Below are 23692 nucleotides of genomic sequence, written 5' to 3'. Positions count from 1 at the left end.
AAGCATGGTTCATTGGGTAGGACTAGGAAGGGCATGTTTGTAAATGATGGTGATAATGAGAAAAAAGAGATCAATGAAAATGAAAAATAAGAACAAAGGATCATAGACTTAGAGCTGGAAATTACCTGGGAAGTGACTTGCCTGAGATCACACAGCCTATACATGGCTGGGGCAAGATTCAAACCCAGCCCTTCATGACTCCAAGACCAAATAAGTTAATAAATATTGGCTAATGAGAGCAGGATCTAGTTCTTACAGTGGGACTATGAAAGGACTAGAAGTTATGAATACTCAATACATCACAGGTGTAAAATGCCACTGTGTCCCAGCAACATTTGGTAGCAATAAAGTTAAAAGATCCCAGACCATTAATTATTTGAATGCTTTTCCACACAGAGCAAAGATTCTTAACCTGGGAACTATTAAAAATTTTTTTCATAACTGTCTTTTTTTAAAATAACCATTACCTTCTGTCTTAGATTTGATACCAAAGTATCAGTTCCAAGGCAGAGGAGCAGTAAGGGCTAGGCAATTGGGGTTAAGTGACTTGCCCAGGGTCACGTAGCAAGGAAGTGTCTGAGACTAGATTTGAATTCTGGACCTCTCTTCTCTGGCTTTCTATTTACTGAGCTACTTAGCTGCCCCAATAACCATCTTTACCATCTCTTCCCTTCCCTTCTTCCTTTCCCTGCCCCTCCCCTCCTTTCCCTTCTTCCCTTCCCTTCTCTTCCCCTCCCCTCCTTTCCCTTCCCCAATAACCATTTTTTCCATCCCTTCCCTTCCCTTCCCTTCTTCCCTTCCCTTCCCTTCTTCCCTTCCCTTCTTCCCTTCCTCTCCCTTCTCCTCCCCTCCCCTCCCCTCCCTTCCCTTCCCTTCTCCTTTCTCTTCTGCTCTGTTCTCTCCTCTTTTCTCTTTTCTATTCTAAAACCCTTACCATCTGTCTTAGAATCAATACTATGTATTGGTTTTAAGGCAGAAAAGTGGTAAGGATTAGGCAATGGTAGTTAAGTGACTTGCCCAGGGTCACACAGTAAGGAAGTGTCTTAGGCTAGATTTAAACCCAGGATCTCCTGCCTTCAGGCCTGGCTCACTATCCACTGAGCCACCTAGCTGCCCCTGATAACTGTCTTTCCATATAACCTTTGTAATCCTATAAATTTTATTTTAAACCTTTAAAAGCATTACCCTATAAAGGGGTCTCTTGGCTGCCAAAGAGTCAACGATACAAAGAAGGCTAAAGCCCCCGTGGTGCACGGTATGACTTCTCCCCTCCCTTCCCCCAGAGCCTCCTTGGGTTGCAGGCATTACTGGCCTACTCTGTCCCAGTTCTTTAAAAATAATTCTTCACAGAAACAGAAATAAAGCCCTCTGAGAAGAGTGGTAAGAGCACCTTGGCTGGACAGAACGAATCGGAGTGGTTTTCTGGTGCTATTTGCACACTTTTAAAAATAAGCCATGTTGTCACTTTGCTGAGAGAGGGGAGGGGGGAAAGGAAGGCGGCCACAAAAACATGTGATAAAAGTCTTTCATCAGGGCAGAAAGAATAAAAACAACTCTGGCTCCAACAAGCTGAGTGATGCATGCCACTTCCTCTTATCAGATTTGTTTTCTTGTTCCCGTGCTGGGCTGAATAATTTCTGAGAATCAGGGACACTCAAATAAGAGAGATGCCAGCCATCATCTGGTCCACCCAAAAGGCAAGCCGCCCACTCCCACAACGACCTAAAAAGTCCTCCAAGGAGGGTGAACTCATCCCCTCCCCCGTGAGCCCAGTTTCTCCTTTTATCTCTTTTCTGTAGACTGAAGGGGTGCCTGGGCTATGCAGGGAGGACTGGCACCTCTTACGTGATTGACTTGTCGAGCCCTTCCCCGCACCCACCTTTGGTGTCTACCCATCGCCCAGCTTTTACCTGTGGCTACAAGAAACTCTAGCATGCATAATGGCCAGCTCCCGATAAAACTGCCTCAGGAGAGGAGCTAACCTAGGTTGGGGGTACCTGGCAGGCTTCAGACCCATCAGTGACTTGGGGGATGTCTAGCCTAAGCATGTGAAGACTTCCACCGGCAGGATGGGCAAGTAAGAGCAATTTGCCCCAATGGCCATGAAGGCAGCTGAAGCAGGGATTCCACAGAGCATCTCCAGCTCGGTCGGTCCACAAAGATGCCAAGCTCACCCACTGCATCCTGGGCCATTGCCAGTTGTCCTGACTTTTGTGTTGCCACTGGACTTCAGTGACTCTGGAAGAGAGAGTGAGACGGAGAACTTTGTGCAACTCTGCCTCCCTTAAATTCAATTCACTTATAAGTCAAGAGCCATTGGTCCTCTTCAAAATGAAGGAAGAACAGCGTTGTGCTTGAAGTATCATTTTTTCACATTTCGTAGCTTGAATTCTCTTTGATTCTATTTTACACGTTGAATCGGATTTTTCTATGTTGTATGCAGCTTAATTATTTTTATTTTGAATTTTACGGCCACCCAAATAATCATGATTTCCACATAGAACAAAACATGAGGATTCTGTGACAAAATACAAATGTCTATTACATAGAGCTTTGCTATTTAAGAAAATATATTTAATAAATTCCACATGTTACATTCAAAGATGCCCAGCTTGCTTGAATTTCCCTCTAGAATTCCTTCTCTTGTCTTGTGTTCATTTTTAGAAATGCTTCCACCCCCTTTTTGTCGCTTTTCTTCTAGCAGTGCGTTTTCTGGGGCATCTCAGGCTCGAGTGCATGGGATCCTTCTCATTTGTCTGCCAAAAAGGTTTCATTTCATTCAGAAGTGGAGGAGAGATCAAAGGGAGTTCTCTTTTGCCATACATTTAAAAAAAAAAACCTCTAACTTCTTATCCTAGAACTGGTACTGTGTGGGGGCTCCAAGACAGAAGAGTGGTAAGGGTGAGGCAATGGAGGTTAAGTGACTTGCCCAGGCTCACCCAGCTAGGAAGCATCTGAGGCCAGATTCAAACCCAGGACCTCCCATCTCTAGGCTGAGCTCTCAACCTACTGAGCTACTAGCTGCAGACCCTGCTATGCACTTTTAAATGAGGCCAGTTTTGCCTTCGGGACCCAAGAGAAGTAATCAGATTCTTTAACCTCTTTGGGGTGATGGCTTTTCTCTCAGTCTAACTTGATGGTGTTCTTGCCAACTCAGAGCTCTGAACCAGGCTCAAAGATAGGGAGAAGCAGTAGGTATAGTAGTATCATAGCATCACAGGATCACAGACTGAGAGCTGGAAGGAGTCTTAGAGGCCATGGAGCCCCATACTCCCATTTTACAGACGAAGAAACTGAGGCTTAGGGAGAAGGAATAATAAAAGGTTGTAGAATCACAGACTTGGGGTTGGAAGGTCCCTTAGAGACCATCTAGTCCAACTCCTTCATTGTTTTTTTTTTTTGTTTTTTTTTTTTGTTTTGTTTTGTTTTGTTTTTAATGAGAAAACTGAGGCATGGAGAGATTGAGTGACTTTCACAGTGTCCAATGACCAAGATGTATTCGAGCTGGGATTTGGACGTGCTTCTTCCTGACTTGACATCCAGCACTTGGTTCACTAACCACACAGACACAGGTCTAGACCTAGAGCTTAAAGGGTCCCCAGAAGGCGTCTGATCCATTCTGTTCCTTCCACTGATGAGAAAATTGAGAGTCGAGGAACTTGGGTGATTTGTCAAAGATTAGAGAATAGCTCTGGAGCTGGTCGGATCCTCCTCCTTATACAGAAGAGAAAGCAGAGCCTGTGAAAGCAAGTGACTCACCCACGGTCATGAGCAAGTACTAAGTGTCGGAGATATTTATTACACCCAACACACACACACACACACACACACACACACACACACACACACACACACACACACACACACACACACTGGCTCCCTGAAGACAGGGATCTGTTTGATTGTTCTTTGTGTTCCTGGCACCTAGGTGTGCCTAGCACATAGAAGGGGCTTAACAAAAGCTGACTGATTAATTGATCGATTGGCCATGACTACTGGCCATGGTGCTGAAAGCCATCCAAGAGTCTTCGGCTCAGTCTTCACAACCCCAAACGTATCCACAGACATGGAAGCCTGAATGCTGATACGAGGAGTAATTTGCCACTTCTCCTCCCAGACTGGACTGTGGTTGTGTTTCTGCTGGGAGATTGGGCAAAATCCCTTTACCTTTGGGCAGCTGTTCCTTCCTAGGTAAAAGGTGGGGGGGGAGGGGGGCTGGACTAGATGGTCTCCAAGGTTCCTTCCATTCTGATTCTAGAGTCCTCTGCTGTTAGGTTGATCACCCTGACAGCCTCTCAGCCTGACCAGATCCTGTGATTGTCCTTTAATCAATAGAGAAAATCCCTTCAGAATTCAAACTGTTCATAAGCCATTAGTGTGAAATATCCACCGGTAACCGAGAGCTTTCTCAGGGAGACCATTTATCTCTGTAAATTGTCTTCACCGAAGCTGGTGAGCCCATGATCTTTGCCTTCCTCTCTACATCGTTTATGGGAGATATTTACATAAAAGCTAGAGAAAAGAGTCTTATCAACTAGAATCTATTTTGATACCAGAAAAGGCCGTGGTTTGGTAGAAATAGAGCTTGTATAAACAAAAAGGTGACTCAAAGGAAGTGGAACTCTGAGTAATGGGAAAAAAATAAAACGAGTTACGGTCCTAAAGAAAAGACAACAGAACTGAATCTCTTTCCCCTTCCCCCACTGCCCAGAGGAGGGAGACTATTTGAAAAAAAAATTGTTATCTATATCAAGCAAGGTTTCTGAATAGGATGCTTTTGCCCATTGGTTTTTCTTTGTTACACAGAAGGATTCAATGTGGAGCACGATGAGAAAGGGGTATGGTTGTTTTTTTTTTTAAACTCTTACCTTCTGTTTTGGTACTAAGTATTGATTCTAAGACAGAAAAGTGGTAAAGGCTGGGCAATTGAGGTTAAATGACTTGGACACAAAACCAGGAAGTGTCTGAGAGCCTCCCCATCTTTAAGTCTGTTGCTCTATCCACTGTGCTGCCTCGCTGTCCCCGATTGTGGTATTTTATAGAAGGTATTTTTTAAATATATGGAATATAATTTTAAAAGATAAATGTGATCTTTTAAAGTTTTTTAAAGTATATTTATAGTGTTATCATAAAGCTGAATGACATAATGGATGTGGAAATACTTGGGAAATTCCTATATGAAACTAAGAATATCCCTAACAGCACAAAGAATGTACCTTCCTTAGGAATGCTAAATCAATTAACAAGTCTCCTATTAAGGACTTACTATGGGAAAGCATAGGGCCACCACAATGGATAGAGAACCAGCCCTTGAGTCCTGATGGCCTGAGTTCTACCAGCTTCGAAAAACAACTAGCTATATGACCCTGAGCAAGTCACTTTACCTTCTTGGTCTCAGTTTCCTCATCTGTAAAATGATCTGAAGGAAGAAGTGGCGAACCGCTCCAGTATCTTGGCCAAGAAAACCCCAAATGTGTTCCCAAAGGACCAAGCACGACTCAACAACAACAAAAGGAAGCACCAGAGCGGATGTCAGGCATAGGAAAACCACAGTTCTTGCCCTCGAGGAGCTTATTTTATGAGGGGAGGCGCCCAGTACACGTGTACATCCGTGTAAAAGAGACAAGATGGGGAAGTGAGGCCCTAAGACCATACTGAGGGACAGAGGTGGAAGGAAAGATCTCATGCTGAGCCTTGATGAGTCGAGATAAGGAGAGAGTCCATTCCTGGAATGCATGATGGACAGTATGGAGATCAGAAATGAATTGCCATGTGTGAGGAAGAGCAATCAAGTCCCTGTGGCTGGACCAGCGAGAGCATGAAGAGGAGCACTTGTGTAAGAAGGCTGGTAACAGCTCAGGTTCATGCTGTAAAGGGCTTTAAAAGCCAACTGAGGGGAGAAAAGATGCTGAAGGTCTCATCGGCCAGGCAGGATCCATCCTGCAGGATCTGCCCAGCCTTCCCCACCCACCTTAATCATCTTAATCATCTTAATCAGTGAGTGACTTCCTCTTTTTAGATCCTGAAAGAAACCAGTTTTGGCAGGGTAACTTCCTGGAATGCTAAAGGAAGGGAACTGAAATGGGGAAGGTCAGAGATCATTGGAAAATGGTTTGATTCATTGACATCACAACTCACTAAGGATGTCGGGGTGACAAAGTACTTTCCTCGCAACGATGCTATGAGAGGGAGTATGTCAGCCCCATTTTATGGATAAGTAAACTGAGGCTCAGAGAGAAATAGTGACTTGTCTGTTCTTAGAGGTAGTAAGTGTCTAGAGCAGGATCAAAGCCCAAATCTTCTTAGCCACCAATATGTTTTCCACTACATTGTCTCATGAAGAGAGAATGAGGAAGAGCCTTTCAGGTATTTTCTCCTTAATCACCAACCAGGCATTGAGGAGCCAACACTGAACTGTTAATATTGCAGGCACTGGAAGAGAAACAGTCTCAAAGGGCCCCCCGAGGACCCTATTCTTAGCATCAGTAATCCCAAGCTAAGGTTCCAAGAAACCTTCGATCTAGTCAGACTGGGTGGCTGGCTATAGTGGAGTGATTAGAAGAGCTTCTGTTCCACTAGTCTGACCATGTGCCTGGAAACCCACCATTATAAAGTCATTCATTTGGATTAAGTATTTCCCTTTCCAGGCAAATGATCCTGAGAGGTTTTAGAAATGGAAAATTTTGTACAGATGGGAAATTACTGACATTTCCTTGGTCGTTTTTTCTCAAGTTGTCACTAGCAACTTAGGGTAAATTAGTCTCAGATATTTTTAATCTGGACCAAACCCCAGAATTCCAGAGATGGAAGGGACCTCAGCCATCTAATCCAACATTTCACCCAATCCATGGTTGGTCAGCTCCGCTCCAACACTTCCGAGGAAAGGAAGCCCTCTACCTAATAAAGAATACTACGGATCTGAAGAGGGTCTTTGTGACTTGGGGACCATTCTAGATTCTGAGGGTAGAAAGACAAAAATGAGGCTGGTTCTTGCCTTCACAGAGCTTATGTTCTATTAGGAAAGTCAATGGATATGTCTGTCTGTCTGTCTGTCTGTCTGGCTATCTATTTTTAAAGGCAAGATACTTTTGGAGAGGGGAGACGTTAAAAACCAAGGGGATCAGAAAAGATTTATCTGTCCTGAACTGAAAGGGACCAGAGAGGCCATCAAGCTCAATTTCCCCAATTTCTAGATGAGGAATGAGGCCCAGAGCTTAAGGGATCTGCCCATAGTCATACAAGTAGTAAGAGGTAGAGCTGGGATTCAAACCCAAGCCTTCTGACTCCAGTCCAGAATGCTTTCCTCTGCACCCCTGCATCTACTGTTTCTCTGAGCTTCATGAGTGAGTCTAATGCTTTATCAGCTGGATTGGAAAAGAGGGGAAGGCTGTCAGACTAAATGAATGCAAACATCTCTGCCCAATCTATCATCTCAAATACCCACTAGGAATCTCACACGTCAGAGTTGCTCTAGATTGATCATAGGGAACCCTATTTGTAAAGCAGTCAAGGGCTGAACATTTAGCCCTGGATTCCAATCCTGAGACTCAGTAGGCACTTCCCTAGACATTGCAGTCTAGTGGCCTCTACATCCTTAGCAGAGTCTGTATGGACTCTCCTTATTTCATCGGCTCCCTAATCAGAGAATAGATAAGTACCCTAAGCTCAAGGTCCACATTTCTTTTCTTGCCTGTCTGACAGCATAAGCAATCAGCTGCTCAATAAAAGCCCACTGGATTGGATTTCATTGGAATTAAACCTTCAGGAACCCAGGTTTCACTCCAATAAGGGTCATGAATCCCAAGGAGTGAAGAAGGCTGCAGGGATGTTGAAAATGGTTTCTGACACTTTTTGTCCTGGTAAAGAACGAGAAACAAAGTGGATGTCCATGGTTTGGGGGCTGGTAAAACTGTGGTACATGAATGCAATGCAATACATTAAATGTCACTGTACTGTACGGAATGATCAGGGTGAAGAATTCAGAGAAGCATGGGAAGATTTGCCTGAACTGATAGAAAAAAAAAATAAGTAGAACCAAGAAAACAATATATAGAATAACCATAACATAAATGAAGGGGAAAAAAATTCTTGTTCTATCTTGTTCCTACCACTTAGAATGATGCCTGGCACACTGTAGATGCTTTATGAATGTTTACTGATTAAAGGACATGATGAAGAAATGCTATCCACTTCTTTGAGAGAGAACCGATGAACTTTGAGGGCAAACTAAAATATAATCACTTCATTTTTCTTGATTTTTCTGGGAAATATGGCTAATGTGGAAATATGTTTTACATGATTTCACATACATAATTGATATTGTATTACATCCTTCTCAGTGGGTAGGGAAGGGAGGGAGGTAGGGGGAGAATTTGGATCTCAAAATTTAAAAAGAAAAGAGTGCTAGAAATAAATAATATATGAAAATGGTCTTAAATTTTTAAAAAATAAAAACCCTTACCTTCTGTCTTAGAATCAATACTGTGTATTGGTTCTGAGGCAAAAGAGTGGTAAGGGCTAGATAGTAGGGGTAAAGTGACTTGCCCAGGGTCACACAGCTAGGAAGTATCCAAGGCCAGATTTGAACCCAGGACCTCCTATCTCTAGGCCTGGCTCTCAATTCACTGAGCCACCCAGCTGCCCCAAAATATTCTTTAAAAAAATGTTTGTTAATTGGTTGAAGAAGAGATGAGAATATGAAACCTTTTCCTTTCTTCGTTGAGGTGGGGTACTACAGGTGTGAAATGCTTCGTATGCTGGCAGAATCAGAAGAAGCCAATTTTTCTGAGCTGCTTTTTTTTTTCTTTTAAAAAATTCTTTGTACCAACTGGATAAGAAGCGCTATGCAAAATCATGTAAACAATCAATAAAGGCAAATGGAACCTGATGTGAATGGCGGGGGGAGCTCACAAACGTTAAATATTTTAAGAGAAACCTATGTTCTAATTATAATCCCAGCTGTAGGAGAAGAGAACATTAGTGCCAATCCCAAGAGTCAAAAGACCTGGATTTTAATCCCGACTCAGCCACATCTATAAAATGAAGGGAAAGGATCAGATGCTTTTTCAGCTTCCTTCTAGTTCTATCATCTTATGGCTTTGTGAGAGAGTCTGCAGAGGCTAATGGCCTCCATCATTTCTGGAGGTCAGACCCCAAAGATCCTTGATAGAGGAATGAAGCAAATTTCTAGTTCGGAGACTTGGGGAATCATAGCATTGCGTGTTTAAACATCACAAGACAGACAGAGCTCTGGCATCCAGGTTTCAGCTCCTCTGGACTGGCCCTTCTTCCAGTCTTGAGCCTTTCCTATTGTTCTCTAATCATTCCCATCTGGGTTTCATCCTCCTTATCAGATTATTTACAGTTAGACCTCAGAGGCTGGGTCTTTTCCTTCTCCACTGAGACTAGAACAGGGCTGGGCATTCAGGGGACTTCAGTACACACTTCCTGGACTTCATTAATTTGACTCCTTCCTTAGAATGATCACAATTGCATCAATCTGTTTAAAGACACAAATTCTACTGAGGGGATACACAAGTTATTTTTCTGTCGGGTCCAAAATCACAATTTAGTCTAAGCGGAGGACGCAGGAGAGGTACATAGTCAAGTCTCAATAAATACTTGCTGACTTAGGTTGGAATCTCATAAAAACAAATATCTCGTGTTCCTGAATCACAAGAAACTGCAGAGAAAAAGAGAAGCATGGTAAGTCATATGCACTTATACAGAGCGAATTAAACAGAACCAGGAAAATTATATACAGATGAAAAATGACATGTTATTAGAGGCAGAAGGGAAGAAATTGGGGGTGGAGTGGGGAATAGGCATAGGGAAAAAATCTAAGCAGTGTAAAAAATATCCTAAAAATCTATTTTAAAAAACACTTAGGACAATTATGGAAGGGATGTGATAAAGCTGTCCAAGATTAACAGTCTCATGAGAAACACAGATAAGCCATGGATGGGAGACAGGAAGAAGAGATGGAGAGATGGAGGAGGGAGAGGGAGAGGGAGCAGGTAGAGGAGAAAGAGAGAGGGAAAGAGAGCAAGGGAGGCTGGGAGAGAGAGAAAGAAAAGGTGAGAGAGGGAAGGAGAGAAAAAAGGAGAGAGGGAGAAGGAAGGGGGAGGAAAGGAGAGAGAGAGTTCCTGTGGGTTGATATGGATAGAAAAGATTTTTCCAAGAAATTAGGCAAGGAAGTTAACAATGGGATCATTCACAGCCAAGGGAGAAATGATAAGTAACTTTTCTCCCTGGGGTTAGCACCTTTTTCAGAAATAAGCCCATCTCCCTGTTGGGAACAAAGTGGCCTGCTCTGCCTTGCTAGAACATATTATATCTCCTAAATCTACCCTCTCAAAGGCTGATCATCTGTCTGGTGGAATAGCGTCTACATCTGTCCCTGATAACTTGTCCAAGTATTTTTGTTGTTTAGTCATTCTCAGTCATGTCCAACTCTTCTTGACTCTTTTTGGCGTTTTCTTGCCAAAGATTCTAGACTGGTTCATTATTTCCTTCTCTGGTTCATTTTACATATGAGGAAACTGAGGCAAAAAGGTTAATTGGCTTGAGCCAATAAATAGAGAAGGGAAATATATCTCTTTTTAGTGTGGGAAGAAGCAAATAGAAATGGAAGCTCCTAGAGGACAGGGACGGTTTCACTACTTCCTAGGCACCAGGCTCCTTGCTAAGTACTGGCATAGAAGGGATACACAGATCTTCATCAAGGAGGCGCTAAGCCTGGTAAACACTTAATCAGTGCTGAATGCTTGACTGATTGATTGCATCCCCTGAAATTAAGAATGGCTAAATACTTTGAGTGAGCAGCTAGATGGCAAAGTAAGAATGTCCCAAATGGATTCAGGCCAACCTGAGTTCAAATCTGACCTCCTTTACTATTTGTGTGACTCTGGAAAGTCACTTAGCTCCGTTTGTTTCCATTTCCTCATCTGTGAAATGAGCTGGAGAGGGAAATGGCAAACCATTTTAATATCTTTGTCAAGAAAACCCAACCAGGGTCATGAAGAGTTGGACATGACTGAAAATGACTTAAACAACAACAAAAGTACTTTGACAATAATCTCTCTTGGCTATTCAAAAACGAGTTACGTAGAATTAGCCTGGAATCCTTAATCTCTCATGGTCTTTCCCAGCTATTTGGCTAAGAGATGGTTTCAGAATCTAAGAAATGAGAAAAGATGGGTAGTTTCAACCAATCAATTAATAAGCATTTATTAAGTTTCTCCTCTATGTAAGGCATGGTGCTAGTGTCTGGGGACCCAAAGAAAGAAGCAAAATAGTCCCTGACCTTTAGAGACTGAAGTCCTTTAGATCAGTCTCCTTAGATTGGCAATAGAGGCCCCATACCATTCGGTTGACCTTCCTTTGAAGAGATCATACTTCCTAATGGATCTACTGAGTATTTTCTGCAGAAATAGGAGTATATTCTCATATTCTCTAACATCTCTTTTAACTTTATGATCCTGGAGCATGAACCTTAAAAGTCTAGCTTAAGTCCCATTTCCTTCACGAAGTCTTCTCTGAAATCAGCCCACACTGGACAGAAAGAAAGAGCATTTACTATCCTGTACCTCTACATGCACTACGTCCATGTACCTACGATGCACCCAGAACTGGCCTAGGTGCTGGAAACGGAAGCATGGAAGGTCATAGTTCATCTCAAGTGAGATAATGTGAGAGTAAACACGCTTTGTGAACCTTTAAAGTGAAATAAATGTCAACCGTTAGAATAAGTAAGTCTCCTCTCATCTCTATATCATGGTATACCATTCAGTTGGTCAACAAATGTAGACCAAGCACTGCCACACAATGTGGGGGTACAAAGAGAGGCAAAAACCCTTGCTCTCAAAGAGTATGGTGCCCAGCACATAGTAGGAGCTTAACAAATGTATGTTGAGTATTTGGATGTTGACTGATATATTGGGTGATGTTAAAAAGGAAGCAATGAAAATTTACAGGTTTTTAAAAAATAGAATTAACTTAATAAATAAAATCCTCCCCCCAAAGTTCTCTTAAGGTAATTTTTAAAAATTAATTAAATTTTAAGTTCTATATGAATGCTAGACTGATTAAGTCTATTTAAGGTCACTCAGAGATGTGGAGACCACAGTGGGCTGTTGACCACAGACTCACCACTCTAACCAGCATGAACAGGATGATTCTCCTATTTTTCCAAGTTGCCTTACCTGAGAGTTGACCAGACGAAAGGTTGTCTTCTCTCCTACATGCTGTTCATATTTCTTTGTGGGTGCCCCATTAAACCTCAAGACGGCATCATGATTGTCTGTAAACCACAGCAATATGGAAGAGATAGTTGAGTGAAAGAAGAGACTGAGAAATGGAGCCAGAATAAGCAGGAACAAGGAGGGAGATGACAGGGATTTTTCCACTTGTGTTGTCATGAGAGCAACCACTAAAGATGTCTTAGGATCCCAGGATCAAAGAATGGTAGCGACAATAGATATCAGAGATGGCATCTAGTCCAACTCCCTCATTTTATAGACAGAGAGACTGAGGCCATGAGAACTGAAGTGACTTAGGATCATAGGTTTAGAGCAGACGGGGACTTCCGAGTTGATCTAGTCCAATCCCTTAATTTTACAGATGGACACATTGAGATCCAGAGAGTCTAAGTGATTAATCCAATATCAGACAGCTAGTTAGAAGCAATGTTAGGATTAAAATTTAGAGCCATTACTGCCACGTTAATTTAAATTTTTTTCTTGGGTTTTTATTATGAACTTGAATATGAACATTTCAGTTTAAAACCAAAAAAAAAAGCTTTCTCTGTGAAAATATGTCTATGTATTGAGCTTTTTGTTTTTAATGCATATTCAATTGGCCATTTATAACACCTCCTTGCTTCTTTGATTTCCCTCTGCTCTCTGTTAAAAACCTTCTCTGACTGACTATATCCTTTTAAAAACAAACTGTCCAAAGAGCACCTAGTTGGCTCAGTGGATTGAGAGCCAATCCTAGAGATAGGAAGTTCTGGGTTCAAAACTGGCCTCAGACACTTTCTAGCTGGGTGGCCCTGGGCAAGTCACTTAATCCCCATTGCCTAGCCCTTACTGCTTTTCTGCCTTGGAACCAATACTTGGTATTGATTCTAGGATGGAAGGTATGAGTTTCAAAACATAAAACTGTCATTATGTGCAAACGGCTTTAAAAGACTGCCTGCCCTTTGACCCAGCCATACCACTGCTGGGTTTATAACCCAAAGAGATAATAAGGAAAAATACTTGTACAAAAATATTCATAGCTGCACTCTTTGTGGTGGCAAAAAGCTGGAAAACAAGAGAGTATCCCTTGATTAGAGAATGGCTGAACAAATTGTGGGATGGAATATTATTGTGCTGTAAGGACTGATGATCTGGAGGATTTCTTTTTTTTTAACCCTTACCTTCCATCTTGAAATCAATACTGTGTATTGGTTCTAAGGCAGAAGAGTGTAAGGGCTAGGAAATGGGGGTTAAGTGACTTGCCCAAGGTCACACAGCTGGAAAGTGTCTGAGGTCAGATTTGAATTTAGGACCTCCCGTCTCTAGGCTTGACTCTCAATCCACTGAGCTACTCAGCTGCCCCTAATCTGGAGGATTTCTGTATGAACTGGGAGAGCCTCAATGAACTGATGCAGAGTATGATGAACAGAACCAGGAAAACATTGTACACAGAAAATGAAACATTGTGGAACAATCCAATGTCATGGACTTTGCTACTAGTAGCAATGCAACAAGTCGGGATACTCTGAAGGACTTATGGGAAACCACACTGAGAAAAAGAACTGTGGGAGCAGAAATGCAAAAGAAGAACAATTGGCATCACTTATCACATGTATATGGGTATGCGATTGATTGGGGGTTTAGGCTTTAAAAGATCGCTCTCTAGTAAAAATGAATAATATGGAACTAGGTATTGTGTAAATGGAATTAGCTCCCCCTCGCCTCATTCATTCTCTAGACTTTAGCCACCAGGAATAACAGTACCCCACCCAACTTAGAATTAAGTGGGGAGGGGGGAGCTCTGTGACCCACACGTGATGGTCAGTGACAAATCGGAAACAAGGGACGGCCCAAAGGGCAGGCCAAAACAGGGTTGAGGCTGCCATTTGTCCACGTGAAACTGGAGGTGGACGCAGGAAGTGACAAAAGATGCTACCTTTTAAATATAATGATGACTTCCTGTGGGGAGCTTTTGGAGCTTTGAACTTGGTGTGGAAGGAGCTGCTTCCCCTTGAATTGTCACGTGGGTAAGTCAGGCTGACTCTCTCTCTCTTCCCGTGGCTTTTCTGGAGGCTCCAGCCTCAGGGAGGCCTCTCTTCTTGGAGGAGGCCTTGTGGCTAGAAGCCTTATTTAATTCACCTCTGAGCCCCTCTGCTGGGGCCTCTGAATCCCTCCCTGGTTTGGGCCTCCGGTCCAGGCCAGAGTTTCTCTCTCTCAATTTCCCTACCTTCAGCCTTCCTGAGTGTAAATAAACCACCATAAAAGTCATCCTGACTTGGGTCTATTTTATTTTGAAATAGATTTAATCGATTTCTGGCGACCATGCCTTAACTATCGAATCCAACCATAATAACTCCCATTTTCCCCTCTTAACAGTATCAAGTGATAACATTTGTACAACCCAGTGGAATTGCTTGTTGGTTCTGGGAGGGGGGAGGAAAGAAAATGAATCATGTAAACATGGAAAAAAATTTTTTCAAATAAAATAAATAAATAAAATTGTCCCTAAGAAGAGCTCACAGTTGCATATACAAATCCCTTTTGGGGTTTTTATTTATATGTCGGAATATGTGTGTCTGTCAATGAAAGTGAAGTTCGCAGTCCATTTCTATAACTCATCTTGGCAGTTTATGTTTGTAAGCAAAGTCTGCTTGGAAGGGAGGAAAGTGTGATTTCATCACCTCTACTTAGCAGGGATCCCAGAATGGGCCCATTTCCACCCCCCACCCCCTTTGTGCTCCTGTGTTTGCCGTGAGGGCTGTTTTCTTGGCTTCACATTTAGAAAGGAAAAACAGAGACATGGCATGAGCACCTGCTCTAGTACCTCCCTTCTCTTGCCTCACCCCCTTAGCCCCGGGTCTCCATCTTTCTTAAGATCATAGTTTCCCCCTTCGTTATTTGCTTTGGCTTCAACCATTTCAATGAGTGATGAAAAACATATTCACTAGAAATGAGCCATTAAGCACAAGCAGACACCCTGGGTTATCCGCATTCTCGCTGTGCCATGTGAAGGCCTTGACTTTTTCAGGTCTCTTTCTAATGGCAAAATGCACTTTCCAGAATGAAGTAAGGGATGCGGAATCTGGTAGATGGAGAGTTGCGTTGGAGTCAGGAAGACCCAGGTTCTAAGCCTGCCTCAGACACTCCACAAGCTGTGCAGCTCTGGGCAAGCCACCTTAAATGTTCTTGACCTCAGTTTCTTCATCTGCAAAAGGAGGGGGTTGGACTGGTTGGCCTCTGACCTCCCTTTTAGCTAGCACAAAAATCCACGATCCAAGGACAGCTAGGTGGCTCGTTAGATGGAGTGCCAGGCTGAAGTTGGGAGAACCTGGATTCGAATTTGGCCTCAGACGTTTCCTAATTGTGTGGTCCTGGACATGTCACTTAACCCCAACTGCCCAGCCCTTACCACTTTTCTGCCTTGGAGCCAATACTAAAATAGAATATGTGTTTCAAAAATCACTGACCCACATGGCTGAAGATTGCGAATTAATTTCCAGGCAGTTCTACTAATTTTCTTCAAGACTCAGATCAAGTCTCTCCTCCAAACCTACTTATGCTAGTGCCTTCCCTCTGTGATTATCCTTCATTTATCCTGCCTCTGGCTCCAGGCTATAGAGAAGAATTTGCATATGGTCTCCCCTATGTGAATAGAAGGTCCTGGAGGGCAGATATGTCTCTGTTTTCTCAGCACTCAGTCCAGAATGGTGACTCATACATAATTGATGCTCAAAAATTACAAGACTAACTTGTTTAATTCCCTTAAGTGGAGCCTGAATTATCCAGGGTGCCAGGGTTTAAAAATCAGTTTTGCCTCCATTATTTGTGTCTTTGTTTTTCCAGCAGGGTCCTAGAGTTGGGGAGCCAGAGAATACCTGAGCTATCATCTGTCCCAACCCCAGAGAACCAAAGCCCAGAGAAAGCAAGTGATTTGCCTGAGATCAGACTACTTAGTGTGTGTAACTAGAAAATCTTGAACCCCTGAACTACATTACCCAGAATCCTTTCCCCTTCATCCACATTGCATTTTCATGTGCTGTTTATAAATTTGCTGTCAGTCCTGAGATTTTTCCCTCTCCCTCTCCCTCTCTCTCTCTCCTCTCTTGTGAGTTAGCACCCTTTTTACTCTAGTCTTTTATTTTAGTCATTACTAATAAATATTATTAAATATAATACTATTTGGATATTAATTTTTTTGGATTTTATTTTTTTTTTGGATATTAAGTTTCATCTTACAAGTGGCAGAGTCAGGATTAGAACCCAGGTTTCCCTTCTGCATCAACTACTCAAAAGGTCCACATCTCCGACACGTGTGGTGGATGGACATCCGTAAAAAGGAGGACCCCCTTATCCATTACTCACCTATTTCTTCACCCAAGTAGGAAGCCTTCAGGGATCCAGCAGATGAGACGACAGCGCACGTGCTCAGTCGTCCAAAGCTCTCTCGGATATTCTTTGGAGGGAGATAGTTTTCCCATTCAGACGTGTTGAAGGGGAAGTCAGTCCCCTGGATCATGGTGACTTTCACCCGATTGGCGAGTTGGCATAGCAAGGCACTGGCGCTGAGCTTCTCCAGTTGGCGCGTTCCTTCAAAGGTCACGTTGTATTTGTTCATGTGCAAATAGTTCTTCCTGACCTTCTGCAGCCTAGCAGGGAGGTTTTTGGAGTTGCTGTCCTTATCCCAGACCTTGTAATTTAATTTCTCCACCTTGGTTCCGGTTTGTGGGACCCTGCTCTCTCTTTGGGGGTCCGTCATAGTGGTGATGTTCACGGGCTTTGAACCCATCCTCCTAGACAAATTTTCCAGGTTCCTGGGCAGCTGGAAGCCTTTTGAGTCTAATCTAAAGGAAACAGAGTAGCCTTTCTTTGATTCATTCCACAGGCAGATGGTGAGGAAGAGGAGGAAGGCCAAGAGCCCATACATAATCCTTCTGAGGATGTTGATGTGGACCATACTGGAGCATACAGTGTCCCTGGGCATGGGGTAAGAAATCACTCCTAGAAATTGGAGAAGGAAAAAAATAACAAAAAAGACATTCTCAGTCATAGAGGTACCATCTGTGGTCACCCAAACGAACAGCACACTAGTCTCTCACCCCTTATCAAGTAGTAGGGAAGCAATCTCCAAAGTTTCAGCCTTAGACTTCTGAGGATGGGAAGGACAGTGGGAAGGGGAGAGTTAGCAGGTAGAGATAGAGATGTAAAAAAAAAAGGCAGCTAGGTGGGTCAGTGGAGAGAGAGTCAGGCACAGAGACAGGAAGTCCTGGGTTCAAATCTGGCCTCAAGACACTTCCCAGCTGTGTGACCCTGGGCAAGTCCCTTAATCCCCATGGCCTACCCTCTTACCACTCTTCTGCATTGGAGCCAATACACAGTACTGATTCTAACAGTTAAAAAAAAAAGGGAACACAAGAAAGATAAAAATCAACAATATCATTTAACGCATCAAAAAAAAATCTTATGACATGTGCCAACTGTGACTCACTTCTGCAAAGGACCGGAATGGGGAAGTGCATTTTGCCTCTCTTTTCTGGACTGTTTTCAGTCCTATCCAACTCTGTGGTCTCATTTGGGGTTTTCCTGGCCAAGAAACTGAAGTGGTTGGCCATTTCCTTCTCCAGTTCATTTTACAGATGAAAAAAACTGAGGTAAACAGGGTGAAGTGACTTGTCCAGGGTCACCCAGCTAGTGACTCCAGGTCTGGCACCTTATCTACTGTGCCTCCCCGCTGCCCCGTTTCTTCTTTGGGACCCAGCCTTTTCTCTGTCATTTTGCCCCATTCATCTTTGATTGTTTGGGAGTGATTGTCCTCACTGACACTGCTGTGGTCATTAGAGACATTGTTTTCTTGATTCTTGCTACTAACTTGTTAAATTTAATATACTTTTGCCAAAAGATCCCCTCCAGATTCCATAATCAAACCCACCACCCTGTATGCCTGATGCATCTCTATTGACTGAAACTGAAATAGTAAGGTTTTGATGGCTGTGATGTGAATTTTCTTAATAGGAAATACATGGAGGCCACTGAACCTCGCCACCCTTTTCTGGCGCATGGAGGACTCCTGTTCAGGTATCACTTGCACTTGATGACTGACTGAAGAGGTGGGTTTTGATGTTAAAATTCTAGGATTCTATGGTTAGCTGTTGGACTGGCTTTTGAATCAGGAAGACCTGGGTTCAAATCCTACCTCTGAAACGTACATCTTTCAGGACCATGGACCTTTCCTTCCTTGAGCCTCAGTTCCCTCCTGGGTAAAATGAGGGGACTGAACTAGATCCCTTCCAACTCTAGATCAATGGTTCTGTGTTCCAGGATCATGAAGATCGTCTGAAACTAGTAGCCTAGCAATAAGCCAGAATAATGGTAAGGACATTGAAATGAGGGTTTGTAGCATAGAAAGCAAGCCTTGTTCTTCCAAAGCTCTGCTAAATAGACTCTTTAAAAAAACAAAAACAAAAACAAAACAACGCTTACCCTCTTAGAATTAATCCTGTGAATTGGTTCTAAGGCAGAAGGGTGGAAAGGGCTAGGCAGTGGGGGTTAAGTGACTTGCTCAGGGTCACACAGCTGGGAAGTGTCTTAAATAGACTCTAAGAAAGCACTTCTCTAGAGCTTTTTAATGTACAATCAGATATATCATGCCACACTTGGTTGATGGGCAAATTATTTTTAATGGGTTGAGTTTTCTTCCCCCTCCTTTTTCTTCTTTGTTTGAAAGGATGGCCCTCTGGGAGAAGGGAAAGATATAAATGGTAGCAGTTAAATTTTTAAAAATGAATACAAGAAGGGGCAGTTGGGTGGCTCGGTGGATGGAGAGCCAGGCCTAGAGATGGGAGGTCCTGGGTTCCAAATCTGGCCTCAGAAACTTCCCAGCTGGGTGACCCTGGGCGAGTCACTTGACCCCCATTGCCTACCCTTACCACTCTTCTGCCTTGGAGCCAATACACAGTATTGACTCCAAGATGAAAGGTGAGGGTTTAAAAAAACCAAACCAACCAACAAATAAATTAATGCAATAAGGGACAGCTGGGTGGCTCAGTGGATTGAGAGTCAGGCCCAGAGACAGGAGGTCCTGGGTTCAAATCTGGCCTCAGATACTTCCTAGCTGTGTGACCCTGGGCAAGTCACTTAACCCCCATTGCCTAGCTCTTACTGCTCTTCTGCCTTGGAACCAATACCCAGTATTGATTCTAAGGTGGAAGGTAAGTTTTTTTTAACAAAGTAAGTAAGTAAATAAATAAAATAAACACAAAAGGAGGCAGCTAGATAGCTCAGTGGATTGAAAGTCAGGCCTGCAGATGGGAGGTCCTGGGTTCAAATCTGACCTCCGACAATTCGACAATTTCTAGCCCTGTGACCCTGGGCAAGTCATTTAATCCCCATTACCTAGCCTTTCCCACACTTCTGCCTTGGAGCCAATACCCAGTATTTATTCTAAGACAGAAAGTATGGATTCGAAAGGTAAATAAACAAACAAATACAAGAGAATCTCTTCCTGGCAATGCTGGCAGGAACCAGTGAATCAATGGGATGGCCTTGAACCGTATCTCTAGACACTGGAACAACATTCTATTTTCTCCATATTTATTGTGCAATTGTGTAGGCGCTTTGAGTACTTTGAACTCAAACAGTGTCTCGTACATCGGTCTAGGATTTCTAAGGGTGTCAGGATGGCGGCTTTTGGAAAGGATGTACACGCTCTAAAAGCCATGGAATCCAAGCAGCCACCACGGCGCTTCCTCCGAACTTGAAGGAGGCGCTCGTCTCTCCCGGGGCGCCATCCTCCAAACGTCTCCCTTGCGCCTTCCCCCTCCCACTGGTCCCGTCTGAATCTGGCTTCCGCGAAGCCACTCGCCCCTTGTCACCCTCCCTAGGCTGTGAGCTCCTTGGAGGCTCTCTTGGCCATTTATTTTTTCGCATCCCGACCCTTCGGACAATGGCCAGCGCATAGACGGAGCTTCATAAATTCTAGTTGAATGACTGACTGATGAGGTTGGATTAAGATGCCCTCTTAAGATCCCTTCCAGCTGGGTGACCCTGGCCAGGCCCCTTAACCCCCACTGCTTCGCCCTTCCCGCTCTTCTGTCTCAGAACCAATATATAGGATTGATTCTAAGGCGGAAGGTGAGGGTTTAAAACAATAAAAGATCCTTTCCAGTTCTAGATCAGGCTCCCCGGATCCGGGGGATCTAGTTGGGCCTCGGTTTCCTCCTCTTTAAGAGGAAGGGGTTGAGCTAAGTGACTTCGAAGGTCTCCGCAAATCTGGGTCCGATCCTGGCCTATTACTTCGGGAAAAGTCATTTCCTGTCCGTTTCCCGGGCTGAGAAGTGCCTGGACCTCTGGGGGCCCGTCTGGCGCTGGAGTTGGGATCTTTAACCCTAAAAAGGCATAGTGAGGCCGGACACCTCCCCGGGATATCGCGAAGGAAAATGTGACAACGCCGATAAAAGGTCAGGCGAAGTGAGAGGAAGAGAGCGGCAGGACGTCCTCGGCATCCTCGGCGTCCCGGGGAGGAACGTCCGCTTCTCTGCCGCCCTTTCATGGCAGAAGCCACGACGTCCAGCCCCAGGAGGCTAACAGGAGGCTAGCAGGGGGTGCCCTCGGCCGCTCGGAAGCCCAGTCGTGGTTCTAATGGAAGGAAGGCAGCGTGGAATCATGGGGGAAGAATGGCCTGGAAGTCTTTATGTCTCTCTATCTCCTCTCATCTCCAATGTTCCGTGATCTCCCCGATAATAAAGGGGGTTCACATTGTTCCAGGGTGTGCCAGGTGGAGATGCAGCAAAGGGAAAGGAGGCTGCTTTGGGTGAGGGTGAATATTTCCCTGAAGGAGATGAGCTTGCAGGGGGGGGGGACGAGGGCCGGGTGTGTTCGTACTTTGGCAAAGGAGAGGAAGGGGGAAAACTGTTCTCGGGAAGCAAGCCGGGAAGTTCTACGTTGCAGCAAAACTTTCATCTCAACTCAAGGAATGGTGGAGTTTGAGCGTCGTCTTAAGCACAGAAAAGGACCCCGAGTGGCCCGAAGGACCCCCACTGGGGAGACCTAAGAGGACTCCAAGGCTGAGGAATCACGGGAGGAAGCCAGAAGAGGGTCCCGAGCCAGAAAGCGAGATGCCCAGAAGAGAGCATCCAAGCGAAAGGCAGAGTCTCGGTTCTGCAAAGCCCCGTCCCAGGAAGCCCATTACCTGCAGCTGGTTAATGCCCTCAGACCAGGAGCCATGAGCTCACAGAGTCCGGACTGGGCAGGCTCGGCGGGGCAGGCGGCGGCTTCTCCATCTGGGCTTGATGCTTGGCGTTCCAACAGAAATCATGAAGAATCTGTCATTGGAAAGGAAGAGGAGAAAAGAGTGCTGAGACGGCCTGCCCTGCTCCTGGGAAGGGGAGAAGGGGCTGGACCTGGGCTGTCCGCGAGCGGGCAACAGGTGCTCGCACCGACTGGGAGAGCGAGATTAAACATTAACAGCACCAGGGCGCCCTCGTGATGCTTTCTGCTCTTTGCATTGTCCGAAGGGGACAGATTTAGCGACTGGCTCGGCTCCTATCAGCTGGAGAGACTGATGCAGCGGACAAACGAGCTCACATAGACTACACGTCCTTTCTTTTCTTTTAAACCTTTACCTTCTGTCTTAGAACCAATCCTGTGGATGGATTCCAAGGCAGAAGAGTGGGAAGGGCTAGGCAATGAGGGGTTAAGTGACTTGCCCAGGGTCACACAGCTGGGAAGTGTCTGAGGCCACCCAGGACCTCCCGTTTCTGGGACTGGCTCTCCATTCACAGAGCCACCCAGCTGCCCCCTGCATTTTCTTTTTTTTTTTTTTTTTAAACCCTCACCTTCTGTCTTAGAATCAATACTGTGCCTTGCTTCCAAGGCAGAAGAGCAATAAGGGTTAGGCAATGGGGGTAAAACGACTTGTCCAGGGTCACGTAGCTAGCTAGAGTGTCTGAGGCCAAATGTGAACCCAGGACCCTCTAGCTGTAGGCCTGGCTCACAATCCACTGAGCCATCTTGCTGCTCCTAGACTGCATTTTCACTGACACATTTTAATTCAATTAAACTATTTAAATAATTAAGTTAGATAATTAATGTATTTAAATTAAAATATTAAAATAAAAGTGCTATAATAGCAGTAGCTAAAATGACAAGACTATTGTAATAATAAATAATACTTAAAATTAAGTGTGAAAATTAAATATAAATAATTATAAATATATAGAATAGCATCTATTATATAAAATATAATAATAAAAGAATAACAGATAATAATAATAATAATAATAAACTGTTAGGTTCACAAAACTTCAAATAAACTAATTTGATTCTCTTCACAATTCTATGATATGGGTGCAATTCAATTTTTAAAAATAATTTTCAAGAAACACCTTGCCTTCTGTCTTAGAACTGATATTTAAGCATTGGTTCCAAAGCAGAAAAGCAATAAGGGCTAAACAAATGGGGTAAGTGGCTTGCCCAGGGTCACATAGCTAGGAAGTATCTGAGGCCAGATTTAAACCTTCTGGAGAGACCGTCTCTCTCTCCAGACCTGCCTCTCTTAGCCTAGCTGCCCCTATTATCTCCATTTTAAAGATAAGGAAAGGGAAGCAAACAGAGGTTAAATGACTTGCCTAGGGTGGCGTGCAGCTGTCAAATATCTGAGTCCAAAATCATCATCTCAGTCATAATTGGAACGCAGGACTCCCAAGTTCATTGTTCTGTCCTCTATACTGCCTTTTTTTTTTAACCCTTAACTTCTGTGTATTGGTTCTAAGACAGAAGAGGATAAGGGATAGGCAACGGGGGTCAAGTGACCTGCCCAGGGTCACACAGCTGGGAAGTGTCTGAGGTCAGATTTGAACCTAGGACCTCCTGTCTCTAGGCCTGACTCTCAATCCACTGACCTACCCAGCTGCCCCCTCTACTCAGTATTCTTAACAGTCAATTCCTGATCAAGCTCAAGTATGTGCTATGTTTGACCACTATGTCTGAGCACTGGGAACACAGGAAGAGGGCAAGATATGCTCCCTGATCTCAAGGAGCTTCACTCAATTTTATTTTATTCTATTCCACACAGAGCACTGGGGTCATGTTTGCTTTGGAGATACAAAGCATTTAGGAGACACAGCCTACTTTATTTATTATTATTTTTTAATTTGAAAAACTTTAATTAATTTGGAATATTTTTCCATGGTTATATGATTCATGTACTTTCCCTACTCTCCTCCTTCCCCCTTCCTGGAGCCAATGAGCAATTCCACTGGGTTCTACATGTGTCATTGATCGGGGCCTATTTCAACATTATTGATATTTGCACAAGGATGATCATTTAGAGTCTACATCCCCAATCATGTCCCCATTGATCCATGTGATCAAGCAGTTGTTTTTCTTCCGTTTTTCTGCTCCCACAGTTCTTTCTCTGAATGTGGATAGTATCTTTCTCATAAGTCCCTCAGAATTGT

The 23692-nt window shown here is 43.8% G+C and overlaps 1 protein-coding gene across 1 annotated transcript in view; it reads right to left on the bottom strand.

Moving 5' to 3' along the window:
• The window catches only part of ST6GAL1 (ST6 beta-galactoside alpha-2,6-sialyltransferase 1), a 61277-nt gene extending 39771 nt beyond the window's left edge, over window positions 1–21506 (bottom strand). The window contains exons 1-3 of the mRNA XM_044673175.1: window positions 21424–21506; window positions 16602–17237; window positions 12204–12301 (exon numbers count right to left, since the gene is read on the bottom strand). Of these exons, the coding sequence (XP_044529110.1) occupies window positions 12204–12301; window positions 16602–17220 (717 nt within the window). The 5' untranslated portion in view covers window positions 17221–17237; window positions 21424–21506. The remainder of the gene's footprint in view (window positions 1–12203; window positions 12302–16601; window positions 17238–21423) is intronic.
• Window positions 21507–23692: the final 2186 nt, after the last annotated feature.

Source organism: Gracilinanus agilis, chromosome 4 (assembly GCF_016433145.1).
Source record: "Gracilinanus agilis isolate LMUSP501 chromosome 4, AgileGrace, whole genome shotgun sequence".
NCBI classification, from domain to species: Eukaryota; Metazoa; Chordata; class Mammalia; order Didelphimorphia; family Didelphidae; genus Gracilinanus; species Gracilinanus agilis.
Note: the sequence above shows the minus strand (reverse complement) of the source record. Positions and strands in the feature narration are given on the sequence as shown.